Raw genomic sequence first — 24,284 nt, forward strand, 5'->3', positions numbered from 1 at the left:
CAGAAAAAGGAATCATCGAACAACTTTAAAAAAGCACTTTCGCTCAGCCCGCCGCCTCCAGCGCCTGCCTGGCTGCCTTCGCCTTCCTGCACTGGAATTTCCTTTGCCAGGGAAAGTGTTCCCAGCTGGGACTGACGGGGGGACGTGGGTTGGAGGCAACGAGGTGGTGAAACACGAACCGAAGTGTGCAAGCGAGGGTTTGTGGGGGTGTGGGGGGGTCTGTGCAGCCCAGCTGCTGCGCTGTGCCCGTACCAGCAGGCTCCGTGCCGGGGATAGTTCGTGCCCTGCTGAACGGAAAATCATCCTAGCAACAGCTCCGCGGGTTTGCTTTGGGGTATCGGCTGTGCCTGGAGGGGATGTGGGGCTGAGGAGTCCTGGCTGTGTTTGGGGCTGGGGAACCTCCACGAATTGCCTGTCTTGGATAAGCCCTGGCAGTCCCAGGCTAAAGGGACTTTGTAATCTGGATAAAGATGGACAAAATCATTAAAAGAAATGTTTGAGCGTTTGAGCTTATACACCCCCAGCAAGTTCAGAGATGATAAAACTGCTCTGTGGGTGCAAGGCTGAGGACGTTCCCTTGCTCTGTGCCTCAGTTTCCTCATCTCTGGGTGCCTGGGTCAGCCCCGTGCAGGGGCAGCGCTCGATGCAGTGCCCCAGTACACGTAGGAAGGGTCAACCCAGGGGAGCATCAGAACCCAGCCACTGGGTGTAATTCAGATTGTATTTAGAGAAGAGGCACCTCTGTGAGGAGAGCCAGCCCCGCGGCTGCCACGGGCAGGAGGGGACAGCCGTGTCCCCAGCACCCAGACTGGGACAGGCTCACCCGGCAGCACCCTGGCTGCTGGGGAAGAGGTGCTCTCTCCTCTCATCTGCCCCGAGGCCCTGTGCTGCCTGATGCCAGCCCTGCTGAGCTACTGTGAGCCCTCAGATTTCCACCCCTCGCTCAGGAAAAGCTCATGGCAGCAGAGGGAGAGCTTGGCCCGAATCACCCACCCCACGCCTGGCACACCTGGACTCCCTGCCAGCCCTCAGCACATCTCTGGCCCCACATGGCAGACCCTGGGTCCATAACCCAACCTGAGCACACCTGATTGCCTTCAGGATGGGCATCTCCAGCCGTGCTTGCAGCCCCCATGCACACAGCAGGGTGCACATCCTGGTGCCACTGGTAAAGCAGGAGGCCCCAGTGCCATGCACTAGTGCCCAGCCAGAGGGAGAAGCAAAGATGTCAGGATTGTTCCCCCCCCCCACCCCCCATGAGATCAAATAATCCCTTTTTCCCATCTCTTTTCTCCTCACTGTTTTTCTCCTCTCCCACCCTACCTAAATCTCACATTTGGGACAAATTTTGGGGCACTTCAGCCGAGGTGATGCCTAAAATCAGCCCTTCTGGTTCTCCCAGGCTGCAGACTGGTTTTGGCTAGCAGTATTTAGTCGGTAGGGGAGACTTCAATAGCATGAAGCGTCCACTCCAGCGGCATTTCTTGATATTCCTATCCCAATGAGCATGATCTGGAGAAGGTTTTACCCCTGCAGTCCCTTACCCTGACACAGGGATTGTACCCTGGGTTTCTCAGGGACACAGCTGTGAGGGCACTGCCTGTAGGAACCACCAACCCTGCTAGGAGCACCAGCTTTGCTGGAACCAGACACAGCACAGCTCCTAAGCCGAGAGCGAGGCATGTGTCCCTGATGTCCTGCCAGCACCAGCTCTTGCTGGATCTGGAGGTGCCTCAGCTTGCTCTTCTTGGTCCGGGAGATGGGCTGGGATGCCCATCTTCATGCTTGGTTGCCTGCCTTGGAGCCCACCCTCGAACTTGGGCTGTGTCCCTGTTTGCATCAGGCTCGGTATCATTATTTTTTGCAATTATTATAATTATTTCTGATTAGAGTGGTACCGAGGTGTGGGGCAGGCAGGAAGGTTGATGGGCACAGAGGGCAGAGCTGTTGTCGTTCCACAGATCCTCCTTATGGTTCTGTGGAGCTTGGGAGGGGAATCCCTTGGATCTGGGGGAAAAGGGACCGGCCCCGTTTCCGACTTGCCGTACAGCAAGGAGCGAGCTGCGAGCCTGGAGGGAGGGAGCCGCACACCGGGCAGGGACTGCAGAGGATCCCATCGCTCTGCGGGATCCAGGGCGGCTTCCTGACCCTCAATCCCAAACCCGGCACTGCAGGCACCGAGCCTGGCACCGGCACCGCTGGAAAGGGCTGGCAGAGGCATCTGGTCACTGCAGCACGGGCTCCTCCCCGGGATCCAGGGGGGTTCCCTGGGCACAACATCAGCGCCCCATCCCAAAGGTAGGGCAGGCACCGAGCCCGGCACCGGCAGCACCGGGAAGGGCTGGCGGAGGCAGCGGGGCTGGCACAGCTGCGTGGCTTTCAGAGATACTTGATCGATAGCTCCTTCCTCCCACTGCCCCCACTCCCCCAATCCCCACATGCATTTTTCATGCTAACCCCTCCTGGGCAAAGACTGTCTGCGTAGGAAAAGAAACAGAAAAAAACCACAAAACACAACAAACCGCAACCAAAATCTACGTTTGTTTCTCTGCTCCCCGGAGACTGTTGTAGTTTAAGGGCCAATCTATAGATTCAGGGCTGGGAATATCTTTGCTCCATGAACAAAGAGGGATGAAAAACCTCCCCGGGGCTTTTCTTAACCTTCTTCAGGTTGGCCCAGAGCTGGAAAAGGCTCTGTACTATGAGGGGTGCAATTCTGCCTGGGCAAACTGGGGAGGCTGGGAAGGGGAGCTGGGCTCCTCTGCAGCTCCTCCTGGGCTCCCAGCCCTCCCAGGACATGCTGGGATGCTGTGAGCAGTAACGGGGGTCCCCCTCTGGGCTACAAAGGGTCTCCAGGGCTCCTTCTGCGGCTAAAAGTCAACCCATGCATGCAGAGCTGGGTCCAGGGTGATCCCAGGCCACAGAGGCTGGGAAGGCTGGTAGATCCCTGGGCTGATCCTGCCTGGCCTCCAGGAAGAGCTCAAATGAAGGTTTTGGTATTTCTCAGAGTCAGGAAAAACCTGCAAGGTTTGAGCAAAGGGCAGTTTTCAGGGCGAATCCCCTTTTTTAGTCTCCTCTTGTTAGTGAGGGGCATTCCCTTTTCGCTCCTCAATTTTGGGTGGCGGCAGTAAAACCCGGGAGCGTTGCACAGCCCATCATTCCCCAGTGCTGGAATGCTCCCGTGTCTCTCCTTCCCATCGCCGGTGCCTGCCCAGCCTGTGCAGGGCAGCTGAGAGCTGCCCCTGTCTGCGCTGAAGGACCGACCCTGGGCGGGGTTCCTGCGCTCCCTCCTGACCCGCATCGCCGCTGCGCCGCTGGCAGCCCGCTCCAGGCACAGCACCGACTGCGGCAGCCTCGGGAGCGTGTGACACCCGGGGCCAGACCCCCCTCCTCCGCCTTTGGAGCACGGCGATCGCTGCAGCATCCCTCAGTCTCCATTATCTCCCGCGAAGCCGATGGCACACGGTTCCCCCCGCCCTGCAGCGGTTTCTCGGGAGCCTGAGCAGCCCGGGCGGCGTGGGCAGGCACTGAGCATCCTGCCCGAGCGCTCCCACCGCCCCCGGGACCAGGCGCCGGGGACGCGGCCGCCCCGAGACGGAGTCCGGGGTCCGGAGCACGGGAGCGCTTCCGTCTGACGGCGAAAGGGCACGGGCCACAAATAGAAGGGGGAGGAGAACGCCGTGACCTTTCCAGCAGCCGGTGACGAATAAAACTTTCCGGCTACCTGTAGGAAGGCGCAGGGCAGGCTCCGTTATCGGCTCATCAAAGGACGACGTCCCCCGTGAGCAGGACAGGCACGGCCTGAGCCCGCCGGTGCCTGGCGACAGCGGCTGCGGGGCTCCAGACACGCGATGGGCTCCGGCCGCGGCCGGGAGCTCTCAGCATGCTCCTGGAGCTGAGCAGGGAGGGAGGAGAGGATGGTGGCTGCCACCAGCGTGAGCAGGAGGGCAGAGACATCTCTCTGCCAACAGGCTCCCCAGGGTCCTTTGCCTGCTCCCCTTGGGACACCCTTGGGCAGGAGGGGACGGGACGTCCCCACGCTCAGCCACGAGCCCAGTGCAAGGGAGTTCGGATTCAAGACACCCCCAAAGACCCATCCGGGATCCACCTCTGCGTCCCTGCACCAGGGGACGCCCAGAGGCAGCAGGGAGTGGACGCTGCAGCCAGCCGGCACCCCCGCCGAAGGGCTCAGAAATGTCCTCGCAAGCCCCGCGGCAGCAGATCCCAGGAGGAACCTGGGGCGGGGGGCTGCTGCCATCCCCTCCGGTTCCCCCGTCCGGGATGCAGTGGCATCCACCCGGACGGGGCGAGGCAGCCGTGCTGCCCCCAGCCCATCGCCCCCTGCTCGCTGACCCGGGCGGGGGCCGCAGCCGCCCCCGGCCCGCCCCTCGCAGATGGCGCGGGCAGCCAGCACAGGTGGCCCTGCGCCACGGCAGATTGGGGCCGGCAGCCTGCGGAGAGCCCGGCAAGGGCTGTCCCTGCCACGCTCCGGGCACAGAGCAGAGCCAGGGCCCCCTCATGCACAGGGCGTGCAGAGCCGGGGGGTCCCCACCGTGCCGTGCCCAGTGCTGGATCCAGTGCTTCAGCACCGACACCAGAGCCCTGTGAAATAATCAACCGAGGACATGGAGATGGTAGGCCAAGTGTGAGGGGGGGACACAGGGTATCCTCTCTTGGCCCCAAAGGGATCAGCTGGCCCAGAGCATCAGGAGGTTTTGGAAAGGTCCGATTTTAAGGAATTACAATAAACCATGCCATGCGGGGATAGCACAATGCAGATGTCTGGACTGGATTTAACATCTTGTGAGGAGATTCTCGGGATAAAGCTTCCCACAGTCCTTCCAACCGGGGCAAACAGCCTGGTGGGTGCCAGACACCCCAACCAGATGGTCTGGGACTCACTTCTAGGGGAAAAGGACCTGCAAGGAGAGAAGGGAAGCACCCGAACTCTGAACCACCCCCACGGAGGCTTGTGTCTCTCTCCACGGGTGATGGTGCTCAGCCCACACAGGGCACCAGGGTGGGCACGACGGGGCAGTGACGGTATCAGCTCCAGGGTGGGCACAGGGTGAGGATGATGGTGGGACTGTCCCAGCTCCAGAGGACCCATCTCGTAGCATAGAGGGGGACCTTGAGCCGGAGATGTGGTGCAGGAGATGTCAGGGCGAGGGTGGTGGCGGGAGCAGGTAAATCATTAATTCCGGAGAAAACCACGCTGGCATCCTGCCCATCACTCGTCGATACGAAAAGTTGATGTTGGAAGGGGAATTTTTACATGTAGCCTTCCCCTCCCTTCTCTGCCTTCCCTCTGGGGGCAGAGGGCTGGAGCAAGGAGCCAGCCCGGAGCCACGCACGCACCCAGCCCCAAACCAGCCTCTTGCCGAGCACGTTCTCTTCCAGCCCAGCTGGTTTTGCTTCCAGCCTGCTCCGTCTGTGCACATTAAAGCTTTTTCTAGGTCTGAACTGCTTTTGGCAAGCCAGGCTCCTGTTGGTCCCCACCACCCTCCCCACGGCTGCTCCCCCCGATCCGCTCCCCGTCTGGCTCCCGCTCCCCCTCCCCGGTCGAAGCCCTGCCAGGGACACGGCAAATCAGCGCGAAGCCTGCGGGGCAAATCGGTACAAATGAGACCGAGCAAGAGGGTGGGGAGGGACGGCGGGGGCGATGACTCCTGGGCTGGAGCTTCTGTTCCCGAGTTTGATGTTTCCTGCAAACAACCCTGTAAATGCTCAGGAGTGGCTTCGGACATCACCTGCCCCCTGCCTCGGCGGGCTTTGGGCACGCTGGGTCCCAGAGCGGGGGGACAGCCCTCGCCCCGCTCCCGCAGCCTCCCCGCAGCCTCCCGGCCCTGAGCGGGGACCCAGCCGGGACGGGGGCCGAGCTGTAAGTCCTGACATTTCAATCTGTTCTGGGGAGCGATGGGGTGGGCGGAGGGGGGACGGTGCTGGAGGCAGCAGAGGGACTCTCTGCGGGTCTGGGCAGGGAACAAAACCCACCGAGGACCTGGAGCGGGAAACAACCCCATGTTAAAAGCTGCCTGCTCCTGCCAGTTTTGCAGTCTCCCAAATAAATTTTCGAGCATCTGGCGGTGCCCAGGGGAGCCCTGTGCCACGCCACAGGCAGGGGCTCTGCCGGGAGAAGGAGCCGGTACCCGGAGCGGGGATGTGCAAACCCGCTGGGAGCAGGGAGCCGACTGTTCCCAAGTGATGCTCTTTGATCCCGCTCTCCGGTCTCTTTGCAAGCCTTGGAACTCCTGATTATTAAAGGCACTTGGCACCGGGGAGGTCATATGGGGCCTTTCTGCTTGGGTTGCTCTCCTAATGACACGTCCGACTGCCTTCACCGGGGATCTGCTCACGCGAGTCCCTGACAATAGAAAGTTTGTGGAGGATTTTGGATGCTTTCCCCGTGACCGTGTGCTGACTGCGGAGGTCTGACTGGTCTCCCCTCTGAAAAATGAAAGGATACATCAGGAAAAGGGAACAGTCGGAGGGCAGATTGGGAGGGCACGGAGGGTAGGTTAATTTTAACATATTTACCTCTCCAAGTTTGGGTAATAATCAAAAAGATCAATGGTTTTCTGCAGGTTTGGAGATATGATGTGGATTTGCAATTATGAAAAAAATACAAACCAGGGAAAGGGGGAAAATTAACAGTAAGACAGTATTATACTTGTTATCCATATTTTTTCCCCTCTAAATCCTTCTTAAAGGAAATGAAAACTAAACTGAGCTGTTGAATTGCCAGAGGAGGTGAGTTACTGAGATGCTTAATGGTGTCAGCTAGGACTGTACTTCCTCACGGCAGGCAATGGGTGTTTGTAGGAATTTTGGCAATTAAATCAAAAGGTCACATAACAAGGAACAGACCACAGCAGTCAGGGGCTTCTTGAAAAAAAGGTAAGGAAATCAGGTCAGTGAGCTCCAGCTGTACATCAAGGTGGTGGGAAACCCTGGGACTGGCACGGGGAAAAGTTGCTGGTGCCCACTGGATGCTGCTGTCCTGCTCTCACTCCTCCTCCATGACGAGGATTTAGGTTCCCCTCCGTGAAGATCTGGGACAGGAGGTTGTGGATGTGTCACCCCCCCATTCCCTTAGTTCTTCTCACCCTTTCCTGGAGATCGCAAGGCATTTCAGAGCGCTGCCCTACCCAGCCCTGTCTGGAAGGGGGCTGAAGACAGAGCCCCTTCCTGCGCAGGCATCCCGGGGGCTGTCACAGCGCTGCTCCCGGCGCCGTGCGGGCAGCGGGACCCGCAGGAACGCGGCTGCTCGCCCACCGCCCCTGCTCTGCGGCACAGCGCAGCTTAACGAGCTCCTCCGCCAGCTAATAACATCCCTGCCTCCTCCCGGTGGCTTCGCCTCGGGCCCTCGTTACTCCTCCTGGTCATCCCTCGGCCAGTGCAGACCTCGCTGGGCAATTTGGTGGCCGAGCGCCGCCGGCCCGCTCGGCGCCGCTGCCTCCAGGTGCAGCAGCATCCCTCGGCTCCCGTCCCCACGCCGCAGCCCAGCACTGCCTACGCTGCGGGGCCAGGGGCTGAGCAGCTCAGCCCAATTTTGGGGTGCAACGGAGCTGGAAACACAGGGAGGACCCAGCAGGCAGCACCACCCTTAATCTGCATTAAAAGCCCAACTAGACACTACCACCAAGTACCAGGCAGAAGGCAGAGAGGTGCCTGCTGCCCACGGGTCAGCCCACAGCACTGCAGGGGTTCCTGACCAAGAATAAATACAATAATAATAGTATGTAATTATATACAATATAAGTATATAACAATAAAAATAACATGAATAAAGACACGTTTTGGAGAGAAATCTGCCTGCAAAGTGGCTGCAAAGAGATATGATGTGCTCAGGGTGCGATGTGCTGCCTGATGGGCTCTGCGTCCCTATGGAACATCCTCCTCCCTCCTCTCTGCTGGGCCAGGGTATCCCCCAGGAACAATCTCAGTTCCTCTCCTGAAGGGCTTATGGGAGTCCTTGTGTGCTGGCCCTGTGCCAGGGTGTCCCATCCCTGTGACAAGGCTTCTGCCTGGCAGAGCTCCCCTACATTCCCTGGAGCCCATCCCAACCAGCTTTCCTGCTCTGCAGTTTCCCTGCTGTTCCCAAGTGCTCCCAAACAGTGTTGAACCCTTTCCCCTTTAGATTTTTATTTAGCAGGTGGAATTGTTTGTGCTCACCTAAGGATGGGGAGGGAGAAGCAGGGGATGTTCCTATTTAGGACCATTTTGAAATGGATTTTACAGTGGGCTGGATTTCATGGATGTGGTCACAAAACTGTACACAGCACATCAAGCCCCCCTTCCCAGTTTATTTTATTTGCTTTAATTTTAAACATAACAAGCCTTTCCCAGGTGGCAGTTCCTTGGTAGCTCATTGGACCTTGCCATGATTTAAATGCCTCCATCCCAAAGCAGCTGGCTGGAGCCAGTGCTAGGAGCTGGCAGGAGGAGCAGGGATGAGCCCACGTCCTCCTGGGAGAGGCCCCAGCATTGCAAGAGAGCTGCAGCCCCCCTTTCCTCGGGGGGTTGGAATCACAGCCCCGTCTCGGCCATGCTTTGGCTAAAAACACACCTGTCCTGTGACTTAGGGGAAGGAAGACTTTTGGGGATTACCCTGGGAGAACAATATCCCAGCCAAGAGAACCAAGGGGTGTGCTGTGCAAGGTCTGTGACCTGTGGTCCCCTTTCCTGCCCTCCCCTGCCCACCTGGGCTGGCAGGAGAGTCCCTCAGGAGGGAGGCAGGGACTGAGTGACGGAGGAGAGCTGGCAGGTCTGTACTGAGGGTGCACTGAGCAAAGCTCTTTGGCTCTGTGGGGTGACCCCAAATGAGGGCTGGGTGGCTGCCACCAGCAATGCCCTGGGGACACTGACCCAAGTGAGAAAGCCCTAAGAGGACCAGCTGTGGGCACTGCTAGCTCCATCCCATCCTCTGCTGAGGTGTGCAGAGGTTCCTGCAGGGACACAACGGCCCCTGGTCCTGCAGCACACACAGCTCAGACCCATCAGGGAGCACCCAGAGTGAGCCAGAAGTAATCTTGGTCTCTGGGACAGCTTTGAGCTCTCCTTGAAGTCATTTCCATCTTTAAAGATGGCAAGAAGGTGCCAGGGTGAATTTACTGGGGGCAAATCTTGCCAGAGCAGCACAACAGCCCACTGTGAGGAGAGGACTGGCTGCCAAAACGGGAGGGAGAGAGAAAGATCCTGTTTAACCTTAGCATGGCCCCTGACGTGGTCTCCTGCAGTGTCCTCATGGCCAGACTGGAAATGTAAAGACAAGGTGGGTCAAAAACTGGCTAGATTGCCAGGCTCAATGAGCTGGTCAAGGTGCAGCTCCCAGCTGGAGAAAGGGAATGGCAAAGTCCTGCATTTGGGATGCAGTAGCCCCCTGCAGCAGGGCATGCCCTGGGAAATGAGATAAAAAGCAGCTTTGGAGGAAAGGAGCCACATCCAAGACATGAGAAGAGTCAGAATCTAGACTGCCAGGAGCTGGACCAAAAGAGGAGAGGATGGGAAAGGCTCTGAAGATAGCAGGAAGAACAGGGACAGGGAAGGGTGAGGGAAATGCCTGGGAAGTCCTTGTGTGAAGCTCCTCTCCTGCAGCAAAGGATAAGTGAGGACACAGCAATGGACACATCCAGGAGCAGGAGAGGGCTGGGCTGCAAGGCAGGAGGGGGGACAGGCAGAGGAGGGTTGAAGACTCCCTGTCCCCAGAGGATTTGATTTGAACTGCAAGAAGGTGCATCGTCTTGCAGCTGCAAGAACTGCATCTTCTGGTGGGAAGATGGAGAGTGATTTGGTGGAGCAGGACACCTGAGCAGCAAATACAAGAGCAGCAGGTGGCAGAGAGCTTGAGGTGTGAGCAAGGCTGTATCAATATTGGAACCTTTGGCCATCTTTGGTGTGTCTTAGGAGACACAAAAAGAGCTGGGCTCTGCCAAGCCAGGAAAAGAAAAGCAGAGGACAACTCCTTCCTTTTTTATAAATCCCATCCTCAGGGCATTTATGGAATGTGAACTCTCCAAGGATAAATATAAAGTGGATGAGAACATTTCTAGTATGAGGAACTGGGCTGTAGTATTTTGGGGAGCCTCAGGAGCCTTCGAGTTGGTCAAGGGGTGACTAAATGCACCTCAGTGTATGACAGAGCTCATTACTTTGCAGGGGAGGCGGCAGAGGAGGTGGATTCTTGTCCATAGCCAGACTGGGGATCCGTGCTCATGTGGGCAGAGAGGTGATCTAACCTCTGTGTCCACACTGAGGACACTCATGTGGTTTGGGCTGTGCTGGGTGGGAGAAGTGGATTTTGGTAATCAGAGCAGAGTTGAGCCCCACATTGCCCGTCTTAGACTGCTGCTGGTGTGCCACAGCCCATACCTGTCCCCTCTCGGACAGGTGCCAGTGACCAAAAAGGGCTTCTGGAGGTTGTCACCATCCCCAGAGGTCCTTCAGATAGAGGGCTGAAAGGGAATCTCCCTGTGCAGGTGGTCACAGGCAGTGGGATCCATCCTTGGCTCCATCTCCTTCTCCAGCTGGAGAAGGAGAAACTTGTAAGTGGGTAAAGGAATTTCAGAGGTCATAGAAACTGGAAGAAGCTATGGGATTTTTTTCTGGAAACAGGAAAACCCCATGCATTACATGCATGATAGAGAGTTTAGCACAAAGGATGGCTGGACCTACATTCCTCTTCTAGCTGCACACACTTCATAAGCCCCCCAGGTTCTCTCCAGCTGTCCATCATTTTCCCATGCTCACCATGGAAACCTGGGCACCACCTCCTCTGCACATCCCTGCATGCCAACCACACTGTTGATCCTCCTGAGTTGCACAGACACCTTTCCCGCTATCCAGCTGCACAATTTCATTCGGACACTGATGTTGTCTTCACAAGTTTGGAGATCATTTTGCCAATGAGCTGCTGAGTCCATGGCTGGAAGCCTGTGGTCACCTGAGGCTCCATTAGCAGGCAGAGTGGAGGTGGAGGAAGATGCAGGAAGCTCCCACAGTGGGGCTGAGGCAGAGGCTTTGTGGGTGGTTGATATAATGTGGAGAGACAGTCTGATATCTCCTCACCGGGACCTGCCTCTTCCCCCGAAGGGCTCGCAGCAGGAGAGGCTGTGGGAGGAAAGCCTTTTGCGGTGGGGGACCCTCAGGTCTCCAGAGAGTAGCCTGGAGGCTGCGATGCCCTGATCTCATCTCTCAAGGAGTCTGTGAGTTGTGCTGTGAGTGTCGCAGGCAGACAATGATGACTCCAGCCCATTGCCACTTGGTTGAATGCTTTTCACGGGGTGTTGGGGTTGCCACAGGGAGCCTTCAGGCCAACTTTTTGTGGGAGGAGAGGTCAGAGACATAGCAACACTTCTTGAGGAAGTGCATAACTGGGAGAAGATTTGACACAAAATGAGGGAAAACTACATGTGGAGGTGCTGTGACTACAGGAAGTATGTGCATCACCCGGCTAAAGCCAGGAGATGCCAGACAACTTGCACATCCAAAGCCAGCAATGCTTACAAAGATGGACCCACCCCATGTCTGGGTTGGGTTTTGGGTCTCACCAAAATCCACCTGTGAAGAGCTAAGCTTTCCCAACCAGAAACTCCAGATACCTCCAAATGCTGGAAACCCAAAGGCTGGGAATCCAAATGCTGTCAGATTTGTAGACCATGACTCTGACTTTGTCTTGCCCTGGGGTGTGAAACACATGGTTTGGTCAGCCCACATATGGAGACACAGCAGTGGTGATGAAGAACCCTCTGAGCAGCAGAGCCACGCTGAGCTACAGGATGTGGGCCACAGCCTCTAGCCTTGGACACAAAGATGTGGTGGGTGGGCCGACATGGAAAGATTGACTGTTTGGAGGAGACAGGAAACCTCAGCCTTTCTGAAGACGTGGTTTTGGGAAGAGATTTTGGTGCAATAATCGAGATCAAGATGGAGAAAGGCACAGCTCGAGGTGGGAATAGTTTCAAAGCTGCTGAAGTAGGGAGCCAGAGGCAGAAGTGGTGGGATGGCCTCAGTCACTCACACAGCGGCTGCACAGGGTGAGGCTGGGGAGGGCAGAGCTCCCAGCCACCCTTCCCTCCTCTTGCCCAGTGCCCTCTGCTTTGCCATGGCCAATTGCCTTCATCCCAGCTCCGATAAACGCTTAAAAGCTCAAATCACACCACTCCAGGCTATGAAAACCAAAAGGGACCCGATGGCCGCTAATAGCGGAGCAGCCCCCGCGGCAGAAGCGTGCAGTGTAGGGAAAGTGGCTCGCATTGATCGGCGGCTCCCGCGGCGCTGCCTGGCTGCTCCGGCCACGGCGCCGGGGAAAACGGGATAAAACCCCACGGGAATTTCCAGAAAGGCAGAGTCCAGCTAATGGCAGGAGCAGGAAGGTGTGTGGGGTTGGTGCGAGATCCCATCAAAGGGCAATCCTTCTGCTCCACACTGTCCCGTCCTGGCATAGCCACCAGGGCAATGCATCCCTGGATGACAAACAGCAATGCCAAGGCCACACAGACTGGAGTGATGCTGAGCCCTGGGAAATGAGTGGCCTGGGCAGCCTGAAAGGATGTAGGAGCAGGGAAGAGTTGTCCTGTGGTTGGTACTGGGTGTGCAGGGCACCACCAATGAATACCACCTGTGGAGGGTAGGACCAGCTTGTAGGAGACAACAGGAATCTTCAGCTGCAGGACGAGGTGCAAGGGAGGAGGTTCATCACAACAACACTGACTGGAGAAGAACTTCAGTGCTCCATGCTATGTCCTACAGCCATCTGGGGAAGGTTGAGGGCAGCCAATTTCCATGGGAGCGTTGCAGTTCCCTGGCAGCCTCCCAGTCAGCACTGGAGCACTTGGAGGTCAGCAGCAAAGAAAGGACATCAGTTTGAGAGACGGGGTCTTTGTTCCAGTCAGAAAAGCTCTTAGGAGTCTGCAAAAGTAGATCAGGGCAAGTTCCCATGCCCACCTACGGGTGGAGAGGGTTGTATTGGTGCAGGAAACCCACTGGACTGAGCCCCTTCCTACAAGTGGCTGCCACACACCAGAAGCAGGCTCAGGGAAGGGGATGAGATCTGGAAGGGCTTGGCCCTGTGTCCAGCTTCAGCTGGAAAGGAGATGGTGAAGCAGGGGTGTGGTGGTGAACCATGTGTCTGGAGGGTGGACAGGGACTGTGGTTGCTGCTTCTACCAGGGAAAGAATTGGGGGGCATTAAATGAGACCTGTGGCAACAAGCTGGAAGATGAAGTTCTAGGTGGTGTGCCAAGAACTCCCTGCTGCAGAATGCTTCAAACATTTCCACAGCTTCCAGAGAAGCTCCTACAGATTCAGAATGGGGATTCAGAAGCATTCTTTGTGCTTCATCCAGTGGCACCTGGTCTGCTGGGATGGCTGATGGATTAGGAAAATTGGAACAGTACCATAGATGCTTCTCCTGCATCCTGGAAATTGAGTTTTGGCAGTTATTCGAGATGTGAGCTGGATGGACAACCGAGGTGCTGTGGCTCAGCTGCCCCAATGGCTGTGTGCCCTTTCCTGCATCCCTATCCCTGGAGATCAGGCTGGCATTTTTTCAGTACTGGAGCACCAGGGACTGCAGATCTCTTTCGTGGGCATCTCTGTATCCTTCCTTCCCTTTGTCTCCCTTCTCTTTCTTCTCCCCTTGCCGCTTGGCTCCCTCCATCGGAGCGTGCCCCTCTGCCCTCGGCAGGCCCGGGGAGGAGAGCAGGGATGCTGCAATTCCCAGGCACAGGTGCGCGGTCCCCGCCGCGCGCTGCCCCCAGGCACGGCCCCCGCCGCCGCAGCTGACAGCCCACTGGAAATAATGTGTTGTGGCAGAGAGAGACTCAGCAGACCACGAAGATCTGCTGGTGCGGGAACTGCTCAGCAACCAGGAGCCACGACGCCTGTCTCCCAGCTCCGCAGGGCCTGAGCCGGCTCTGGGGATGCCTCTGCTCTGCCGGAGCCTGCCTGGCTCACACGCAGGGCACTTCCCCACTCTCTCCCATTCTTTCTTTTTGCTCTTTCCCCTTCTCCTCCCTTGCTGTTCCTCTCTGTAGCATTAAGGATGTGGAAGCAGCCAAGCTGTCTGTCCCTACACGGGACATCTCTCTGCCATCCTCTGCACCACCGGGCACAGGAGGGGAGCAAACGCGCAGCAGCCTTGGAGGAGGAGAATCAGGTGTGCAGGAATGGAACAACCAGTTCCAGTCTTCCAGCAAAGATTTAATCTGCCTCTGGCGTATAAACAGCAAATGTTTGTTAAACTGACCTGCAAGCAGGCGACGTGCATCGCAGCAGGGCCGAGACGCCCAGCTCCCCACTGAACCACCCTTGGTTTCTTGCCCTCTAGCAGGGTGGCAAGGGGCAGGGGACCAGGGACAAGCAGATCAGGACGCTCAGGGCAGCCCAGGCTCAGTGGCTGGAGCCAGGGAGTGATGCTCAGAGGGGCCCCATCCTGCCCAGCTGCTGCTGCATCCCTGCTGCTCCCCCGGGCAGCGCAGCATGTGTGCGGCTCTCGCTGCTCACAGGCGTGACCCACACACAGCGTGGCCCAGGGCTGAAGGACAAGCGTGTCCCCGCGGGCAGGCTGTGAGTGCTGAGGTGAACCTGCAGGCGGGAGGCCCCAAGCTCTGCCTGCACATCCCACTGTGATGGGAGAAATCAGCCTGGGCTGCTGCAGGTCAGGCAGGCACCCCCGGGGCTCCCCTCCACATCCCAGGGGACGCGGGTTCGTTACACAGGGACGTTTTTGCCTATTTTCTGCATGAGCAGATCTTAGTGTCAGAGTCAAGTGCCAGCTCAGCCCACAACATGGGCATACAGGGGTAGTCCCCCAGCTCTGCCTACAGCTCAGCCTGCCCCTGGGAAAGCCATAGTATGGCTCACTCCCTGTTTGCATGGCAAGTGGGAGACACTCTGCTGTTTGATGTCAAACCTCAGAAAAAATTTGAAAGGGTTCTATGCTGGTAATTCTATCACACAAATGTTCTCACCATGCTCCCAGGGGAAGGGGACGCCCCTAGGTGCCCCTGGTGAGGAGAGTGGGTACCAGAGCATGGGAACATCCTTCAGCCCAGCAGAACCACTGTCTGGGCATGGGGCTGGTGGGACTGCCCCACAGGACTGTCCCCCACCAGGGCCACTGGTATTGCAGGCTGCAGCCAGAGCATCCCTGTGTACCTCAAGCAAGATGATTAAGGAAAAAAGCACGGGGTCGTGGGGCTGCAGGGCACGAGGCCAGCCCCAAAATGTGGGCTCACCAAGGGGACCAGCAGGAATGCCATCCAGCCGTGGGAGGTGGGCACTACCACAGGGCCACGTGGCAATCCATTCTCTGGTGCAGTGCTGCTGCAGGATCTCCTTCCCTGCCCATCCCACCCTGATCCCAGCCCCTTGGCACTGCTGTGCCGATCCCCCTGCCCTGGGAACTGCAGTGGTCCCCCCCAGCCCCACAGACCATGTGCAGAAGGATGTGGGCTATGGCTGGCTGGGCACACTCCAGGCCACTGGGGAGCAGGGCCCATTGAAGGGGCTGTCAGGTTCCTGAGCCACTGCCTGGGCCTGCCCGCAGGCAACTCCCTGTCCCAGCTGTCCAAAGCTGCAGAGACACACGCTGTTTCCCTTCTCATCCTCCAAATCTTGTCTCCTTCTTCCCAGAAGCCAGGGAGCAGATTTTTTCCCCAAATGGCTCCGGCTGCCACATTGGTGCCAAGATGGAGCTGCTTCTGGCCTTTTCCTTTCTGAGTGCTGCATTCCTACACCAGCCTGGCTGCAGAGTCTCTGGGGCAGAGCTCTGCCCTGGGACCTGATACATGGAGGAAGGTTTTGGCCCCTGAGAAATGAGCCCCAGACACACAGAATGAGCCCTCAAATTTGCTGCTCTCCCCAGGAGAAGCTGACAAATCCCTCCAGAGCAAAGAAGTATCTGGGGGGGTGACACAGGCATTTGCATCAGTGTTGGGTGCCTTGTGACTGCTTGGCCATCTGTGAAGGAGCCCAATTTCATAACTGTGGTGTCTCTGCAGTCTGGCTCCTCTGTGAGATGAGGAGTGGGGGAGCTGTGCCCCCTGCCCATCTCAGAGCTGGTGGGAGCCAGGTTGTGGGAGAGGCATGAGACTGCAGTCCCCAGGGAGGTTGTGGTGGGAAGCACAGAGGGGGCAGCCCAGTGTCAGTGTCCTGCAGGGGATATTGCCTGGACATCTTGCTCTTGGCACCACCTGGAAGTGGGGGACGTGCAGTTTAGCCTGGACTGATTTCCAAGCCACATTATCCCTGTTCTGTCACAGGACAGTGTCAGTCGCATGGAGACTGGGAGGCTGGACTGCTTTTCCAGCAGTAACACCAGGTCAGTCTGCAGCCTGTCCTGACCAGTCCATCCATCCCACTGCCCTCTTTGCTCCTGGATCACACATTCACATGCAGGGTTGCAGGTATCAAATGTATCAGTTTGGTGCCAGAGCTTTGAGCACCTTGGTAGGCTCTGGCACTGCTGTACCCCAGGAGATGGCAAAGCCAAATGAGTCCGTGACCCGCATGGTATCAGGGCTGCTGAATCTTTTCTCTTTTATCCCCTGCCCTCAGCAGGGAAATGGTCCCTGACCTGGGCTGGGGCTGCCCCAGAGAGGCTCTGGCTGGCCAGGCAGGTCACCTGGGCACCTCAATGTCAGTTTGAGGTGGTTTAGCTCCAACGCCTTTAATAGTGTTTGTTTTCCTTTTCCTCTGGGGTGGTTTGAAAGTAGAGGGTTGATAATGGGATCAGTGTATACAGGCATACCTGCAGGGTTTGGGCAAAAATTCCATCAAAAATTCCATCCAGCCTGGGTTTAAATCTCAGACCTGGGAGCTCCATACTGATCTCCCAGAAGCTCCACCCTCTGAGGCTCCACTCTCTGGGGCCAGGAGGTGCCCACAGAGCAGAGCCATCTCCCTGGGAGCTACAGGCACAGCTCACCACCTCCATGCTGTCCCTCTTCCAGGGCACATTGTGCTTCCCAGAGAGGTGTGGGAAGATTCACCTGCCGTGCCCCTCCATTCCCACCAAGGGCCATCTCCAGGCAGCCTCCACCATGTCCAAGGACGACGGGGGCTGCAAACTGACCTCAGTCTACAAGCACAAGGAGAGGAAGCCGAAGAAGCCTCACTACATCCCGAGGCCATGGGGCAAACCCTACAATTACAAATGCTTCCAGTGTCCCTTCACCTGCATGGAGAAGTCCCACCTCTACAACCACATGAAGTACAGCCTGTGCAAGAACTCCCTGTCCCTCCTCATCGAGTCCGACTGGCCCTACAAAAAGGGCAACCTGCTGCACCCGGAGCTGCGGCTGCTGCACGCGGAGAGCTCCCGCCTGCGCGGGCGGCGGGACGAGCAGGACTCCTGCGACCCTGCCCCGGGAGGCTCCGTCCGGGCCAAGCAGGTCCCCAGCAGGGATGGCCACGAGGAGAAGCCCGTGACAGGGGTGGAGATCCTGCCTGCTGAAGGGGCTGGTGAGGAAGGTGGCCAGTTCCAGGAGGAGGAGGAGGATGTCGCTGGTCTACTGAGGGAGATGGATGCAGGGGAGAAGAAAGAGAGAAATGAAGAGCCAGGTTGCCAAGGTGACCCAGGTGAACCAGAAGTGAACACTTTGGTCTTCGGCTTCAAGAACAAGAGGGACAACAAGCCTTGCAAGGAGGTGGAGCCCGACTTCATAATCACAGACGTCTTCTCCCTCAAGAACCATGTCATGAAGAGCAGGGAAATGGCCTCCCCTGACCTAGATGCAAAGCCAAAGCATTGCAAAGTGCCAAAGAAATGCCTGGCCAGCGGTGGGATCTTGATGGAGCAGTGGAAACTGGTGGCAAATGGGCAAAGGAGGAACACACCTGAGGTCTCCCCACCTTGTACCGACAGCAACATTATCCCGTGCTACCCCCCTCCGGCCTACAGTGACTACCACGAACCTCAGGGCCTGAACCTCTCACTGCTGGGTATTAACTACCCTTTGAACCCCAGTCTCTTCTCCTACCTGAGCCCCACCATGGCCAACAGCACGACAACACACCCTCACTTGGCTCAGCTGCCCTTCCTGGCCTCCACAGCCCAGCTGATGCACCCCCATGCCTCCCACTTCCAGCCTCTGCAGAGCCCCGAGCGCTCAGCCTTCCTCCCTCGCTTCTACTACCCCCTGCTCTTTGAGCACACCTTTGGCTCCACGGAGAGCAAGATGTCCTCCAGCAAGCCAGACCCCCAGCAGCTGGTGGGCTCGGTCATGCCCACGCCACCCCAAAACAAACCCTCCAGTGAGCCAAACAAACCCGGGCTGCTGAAAGTTCCCGTGCTGAAGACAGGCTTTCCTTGGTCTAAAGGTGTCCAGGAGGAGCCAGGCTCCGAGCTCGGCCACTCTGCCATGGTTGGGCAGGAAGAAGAAGAGAAATGGCTGTCCCAGGAGAAGGAGAGCAACCCAGCTTTGGGCCTCAGCAACCTACGCAAGAAGTCAGCCACTGACGTCTACCAAACTGTGGTGGGGATGAAAGATGGCGCTTTCACTCACAGCAGTGTCAGGAAGACAGAGCTGCCAATGGTGACCTGTCTGGAGACCAGCAGCCCTCCAAGAAACCCGCTGAAGAGGAAGTTCCCTGCCAATGGGCTGGATTTCATAGGACCCGAAAGGATGATGCCTGGGAAGCTCAGCTACCAGAGCAGGTAAGGTGTGAGATCTCTCTGCCTTTTCCTCACTTCAGGTTGTTACTGTTTAGCTCCATATCCTGTTGTTTCTCTGTTCCCCCCACTAATCCATGGGATGAGTCCCAGGGAGCTGGGCACTCCTCAGGCTGGTGGTCCACACCAGTGCCCACCCAAGCAGAGTTCCCTGCCCTCCAGGGCCTCCAAAGTCCCCAAGTGCAGCCGAGCACCTGGGCTATGTCACACTTGCTGTGCCTTGCCTTGCCCTGATTCATATGGAGCCAGAGGTGATGTGGTGTCTGTGTGGGTGGACCTGTGCTTCCTAGGCACCAGGAAAGCACCTCTTGTGTCCCCAGATATCCCAGGTTTGCTGGAGCAATCGTCTATTTTTAAATATACACATTTGCATTCCTTTGATTCACCTTCTGGTTTCAAAGCCCAGAAGGAGGGCCACATTTCCAAACACTTCCTTTTACCTGGGGCTAGAAATGTGCACAGCTCCTTTAAACAGAATTTCTGTTCCTCCCCTGGTTGTGCAAGTCCAGCTGTGGCTCCAAGAAAAATGTCACAGTAAACCTGCTGCTTTGACACCCAGAGGAGCTTTCTGTGGAGATCTCTGTGGTTTTCTATCTCCACTTGCCCCTTCCATGCCCTCAGGCTGACTGGACAGATTCCCTGCAATTGGGCCTTCAGGGTTGTGGGACAGTCATTTCCATCAACATTCTCCAGTGCTCCAAGAAGAGGGGGAATCCTGGCTGGGCTAGCTGAGGTGGGATCAGCACCATCTCCCCAGGCTGGCCTCTCCCTTTGTTGGCACCACGAAACTGTGTGTGTCAGGATCCAACTTCCTCTGGGAAAACAGCTCCAGGAGCAGGTCTAGCCAGGGCTCTGCCTGCTCTGACCAAAGCCCTTCCTGGAAGGGTCTCACGCTGGCAGCAGCCAGTGGAGGAAACCTGCCTAACCTGGTAATGCTGGCCCTGGACATAAGCGTGAGGATTTTCCTGTCTTTTCCCCTACTGATTGTATCCACTTCTTCTCTGCAGTGGTCCAAGGGCCAACCCTGGCCACGTCCCCAAGGCCCTGGACCACTGGCACTCAGATGTCCTCACAGGCCAGCCTGAGGAACCAGCGGGGGGCATTGACACTGAAGTCCTTCCCTCTGTGGACCATGGCCTCTGCAAGCAGAGCCGACCCCAAGAGACTTCTGCCGTGACAGGCCCTGAGGCCACAACCATGCTTATCGGAGACCTGTCCAAAACCTTGGAGGAGTACCAAGAGGTGGAGAAGAAACTGTCTGATCTGGCAAAGGAGGACAACCCTGGGCAAAAAGAGCTGAGGGACCAGCTGGTCAAAATCCGAAGAGAACTCTACCACATCCACCAGGCACTGGAGAAAGCCGCTAAACCCCACGAGGGGCCACTGGACCTGTCAGTGAAGAGATCCTCTGAAGGTCTGGAGAAGGTCCAGCAGGCCAAGAAGGAGCCCTGCAACATGAGCCTGGGAAGTGAGAAGCTTCACGGCAAAGACCAAGGGCCCCTCAGCAAATGTCCGGCCACTGGGGAGGCTGGAGATGAGGAGGGGCTGCCCAACTGCCTTCTCGAGGCTGAGAACAAAACCATTGACCTGCTGATCAAGATGAGCCGCTCCGAGAGCCTGCGGGCAGCCTCCTCGGAGGCCCCTCTGGGTGCTGTGATCAAGGCAGAGGTGCTGCCCCTCACCGTGCCCCTGGAGCTGCACCACGTCATGGAGCCCTACTACAGCCGCACCACCAAGTGCGAGGCAGACTCCAGCGTGCTGCTCTGCTCCGACGGCAGGTCCAGCAGCACGCAGGGCCCGCAGCTCCCGGCCAGCGCCGAGGACGGGCCCCTGGGCTGCCGGGCCTTGCAGCGCTCCCTGTCCTGCAGCCTCCCCGGCGACACCGACGCCGTGTGTGTCCACAGCCCTCTGCATGCTGACCCCTAAGTTCACCTCGCTCAAAAGCTCCTGGATCTCACTGACCACCTCATGCTTCACTTTCCCAGTGTCCCACCTCTCCACTCCTCCTCTTCGCCATGGATGAAAGCTCCACCATTGCCTGGCCGGGACCACGTTGTGTGGGGCTCCAGCAGCTCCCCTGGATGAATCCACCAGGTGTAAAAATCCAGTCCCTGTGCTCCCCAGTGTGTCACGGACAGTGCTGCTGGGCTCTGCATGCTCCCAGCCTCAGCACCCCAGTCCTGGAACTCCCTTGGAAAGGGGAGTCACCAGCAGGCACCAAGAGAAAACTGCTAAAAGCACCAAGCGAAAACTGCCAAAAGCAGCAAGCTTTCATCAAAAGGCTCACCCAGCCCTCTCATCAGGGACACTCAGGGACATTTGCAACTCAGTTCCCACAATCTGTAGACAGGGGAAGGACTACCGAGGGCCAAGCCTTGGTCCAGGCTGTGCTCAAGCAGACTGTGGCTGTCACCTTCTACAGAGCAAAGACACAGTGGCTTTGTCCCACAGAGGCTGGAGGATCACAGCCAAGAACCAGATGGTCAGCTGGATTGGCCCAGAAGCCAACAGTTTTCTGCACTGTGGAGACAGGAACGTCCTGCCAGTCACAATAACAAGTGCAATACAGGAGCCACCTTGCCAGCTCCACACCTGGCTCCTGAGCTCTGTCCTCCAGGACATTTGCTGCTGCTGGGCTGCAGGGACTTGCTCCTGCTACTGACCATCCAGGGTCCTGGCCCTCCTTTTGCCTTCACACAGAAAGGACCTTCCCTCCCTCTCTCCCCATGCAGATGTGATGCATGTTCCTCACCAAGACCCTGACCCTGCAGAGTTCAGCTCCCAGGAGCTCCTACCCACTAGTCCTAATCCCCCAAATGCTGAAACAGTGAAATGGGTGAGAAGGATGCTGCTGTGAACCACAGAGCTCAAGGGACAAAAACCCCCAAAACAACTGTGAAGGGACAAACTTGGCCTGTCCCAAGCTGGAACAATTCTGAGCAAACACCCCTGAGTCAGAGCACTGGAGATCAAACCACTCAGGCAGGTGCCTACTGCTGGTGGGATCAGCACTATGTTCACTGTGTGCACTGGGGGCTCCTGACTCTGTTGGGCAGACTGGGACCCACTGCAGGACAGTCACACGTCCCTGTCCCCACCACCCTTGTGAGAAACAACCCAGGCTCAGGATGCCCTGGGCCAGGAACTCTTGGAGTCCCTCCCTGCAGTGCTCTCCTGGAAAAGCATTTCCTCTCCCATCCACTCTTTGTATTCAGGACATGGTGGGCTGTTCTATTAGCACCCAGCCTTCACCAGCTTGGTGGCTTGTTCCTTGAAATGGGAAGTGCTGGGATGGGGGCCAGGAAGGCAGGACAAAGAGGACAGTGGGAAAACCACAAATAAGGGATGTACACAGCACATCCCAGGAGCTTTACACACTCTGGGCCCAAAGAGGATGATTCCACTGTGGTGGCTGAAGAAGGCAAGGCCCCATGTGGGACCTGGGACTCCCAGGTGCTTTGATGGACCCAGACAACATGAAGAGTTGGCTCTTCCCATCTGATTGCTCTCTGGATAAAGCTTCCACATCACCAAAGGGGTTTATTTCTCACTGCAAGAATTTGCTTAGGGCACAGGGCCCTTGTGGGGTTATTGGTCTTTTCTCCCTGGAGGAAAGTGTGGGGTGGGAGGAGGGGGACATTCAGAAGGAGAGATGCTCAGCTCAGCAGTGTAGCCCTTTTGAGCCAGCTCCAGATCTTCCTGATGGGCCATGTCCTGCTGCTTGCCAGCATGGCCTTGGTCCCACAAGAGAAGGTGAGAAGACCCCACCAGAAGAGACCCCAGAACCTGGGTGGAAGTTCCTCAATCCCAGAGCCCAGGGAGGTGGCACTGCCAGCCTTTCTGGGTGTGAACTGTGCTATCATCTCTGGATGCCACAACAACATCAGCACAGCAGACCCTCCACATCAAGCACCTTGCTCACGTTACCCTCCCCCAACAGCCTCCCAGTCTCTCTCCAGCCTCTTCTGCCACCCTGTGCCCCTCTGTCACCCCATGCCCTGCTGTCACCTCCTCACCCCAGCTCCCTCACTGCCCTGGCAGTCCATACTCTCCTTGCCAGCCCCTCCCTGTTCCCATATCTCAGGAGCCCCTACTCTCTCCACTCACCTTCTCTTCTTCCATGCCTGGACTTCACCCCAATCACAGCAGGAAACCCACAGGCACAGCCAGGAAGTTGGAATCCCATTTTTCCCATGACAGCCTTTCCTGGCCTTTACCTCCTCTGAGGAACAAGTCATGTAGGTTTCTCTGCCTACCTGGAAACCACATTTCCTCCTAGTTCCAAGCATCATGCAGTATTTTTTAGCAGATCCACATCTGAACGTGGGTTCCTTGGAGGTCCAGGACACCAGAGAGGTAGCTGAGCTCTGGGACCATCAGCCCTGAGCTTCAGCAGGAGATCCATGTCCAGATCACCAGGCCGTGCTGCCTTTCACCCCTTTTTAGCTGAGATGTTGCCTGCACACTGTCACCTCTCTGTCCCCAGACCCTGACTCCATCCTGCTGTCAGAGCTGGGATTCTGCCTTGCTCTGTGGTGCCCATGATGTGAGCTGGGCATCTCCCGTGAGTAGAGCAGCCCTCCCTGTGTCACTCACTGTGTCCCTCACCTCTGCAGAAAGCTGGAGGGGGCAAGTGGAAACTGGGGGCTGATCACACAGTATTTATTGTTCACAGTTTTACGAATGTACAAAACAAAAACCAAACCATTAAAGGGAAAACCTCCGAGTGGGAGTTGCTGCTGGCTGCTTTGTTCTTTCCTGGGAGTTCTGCCTGCTCTGGCTGGATCCTGCAGCAGTCTCATGCCACAGTTCCTACCACAGAACCTCTGTTTTTGAGGTGCCAGGTGAGCCACCAGCAGGATGTGGCCAGATGTTGACACTGGCTGAGTGTGGTCTGTGTTTATGTGGGTGGGCTTTGACTCTTTTAGTCTGCTGGATCAACACCAAGATCCCACTGGTTTGTCCTGTGCTAGGGAGAGGGGCTGCCCACTATGTCTGACAGCAGAAATCAGGCTGAGATACGTCCTCACAGCAGCCATGAGTGTCCTAATTCATAGGATCCCAGAATTGCAGAATGGTTGGAGTCAGAAGGAACACCAAACCTCATCTCTTTCCACCCCTTGCCGTGAACAGGGACATCTTCCACTATTCCAGGTTGCTCCAAGCCCTGTCCAACCTGGCCTTGGACACTTCCAGGGATGGGGCAGCCTGTTCCCAGTTCTCTAGGCAGCTTGTGCCAAGCCTTCACCACCCTCACTGGGAAGGATTTGTTTCTAACCTGTAATTTAAACCTGCCCTCTTTCAGTTTGAGGTCATTCCCCTTGTCCTGTCACAACAGTACTTGCTCCTGCAGAAGTCTCTGCACACACACATGGCCTTTTCTTTCCATCTTCTTCACAACCCACCATGGCTGGACTTTGGGACCACAAAACCAGACTCTGAGTTCTGGTGCAGGGAAGAGCAGAGAGAGGGTGCACGGTCATATCCTGTGTCCCCTGTTCCACCCTGTCCATCCACCTTTGCAGCCCAGGGGTGCTGGTAGCACCCCCACAGAGGGGATGGCTCCCCTTCCTGCCCTGCCTGGCTGTCCAAGGCAGTCCCCTCCCCAG

The 24,284-nt window shown here is 57.1% G+C and overlaps 1 protein-coding gene across 1 annotated transcript; it reads left to right on the forward strand.

The window, feature by feature from the left end:
* Positions 1-4,124: 4,124 nt before the first annotated feature.
* PRR35 (proline rich 35) lies at positions 4,125-24,187 on the forward strand. The gene is made up of 3 exons (XM_085592581.1): positions 4,125-5,881; positions 16,955-18,660; positions 19,683-24,187. Exons 1-3 carry the CDS (start codon positions 5,663-5,665, stop codon positions 20,599-20,601), a joined length of 2,844 nt encoding a protein of 947 aa, XP_085448707.1. The 5' UTR covers positions 4,125-5,662; the 3' UTR covers positions 20,602-24,187.
* The last annotated feature ends 97 nt before the right edge of the window (positions 24,188-24,284 follow it).

The sequence above is a fragment of the Lonchura striata genome, chromosome 14 (genome assembly GCF_050655825.1).
Source record: "Lonchura striata isolate lonStrDom1 chromosome 14, ASM5065582v1, whole genome shotgun sequence".
Classification (NCBI taxonomy): Eukaryota; Metazoa; Chordata; class Aves; order Passeriformes; family Estrildidae; genus Lonchura; species Lonchura striata.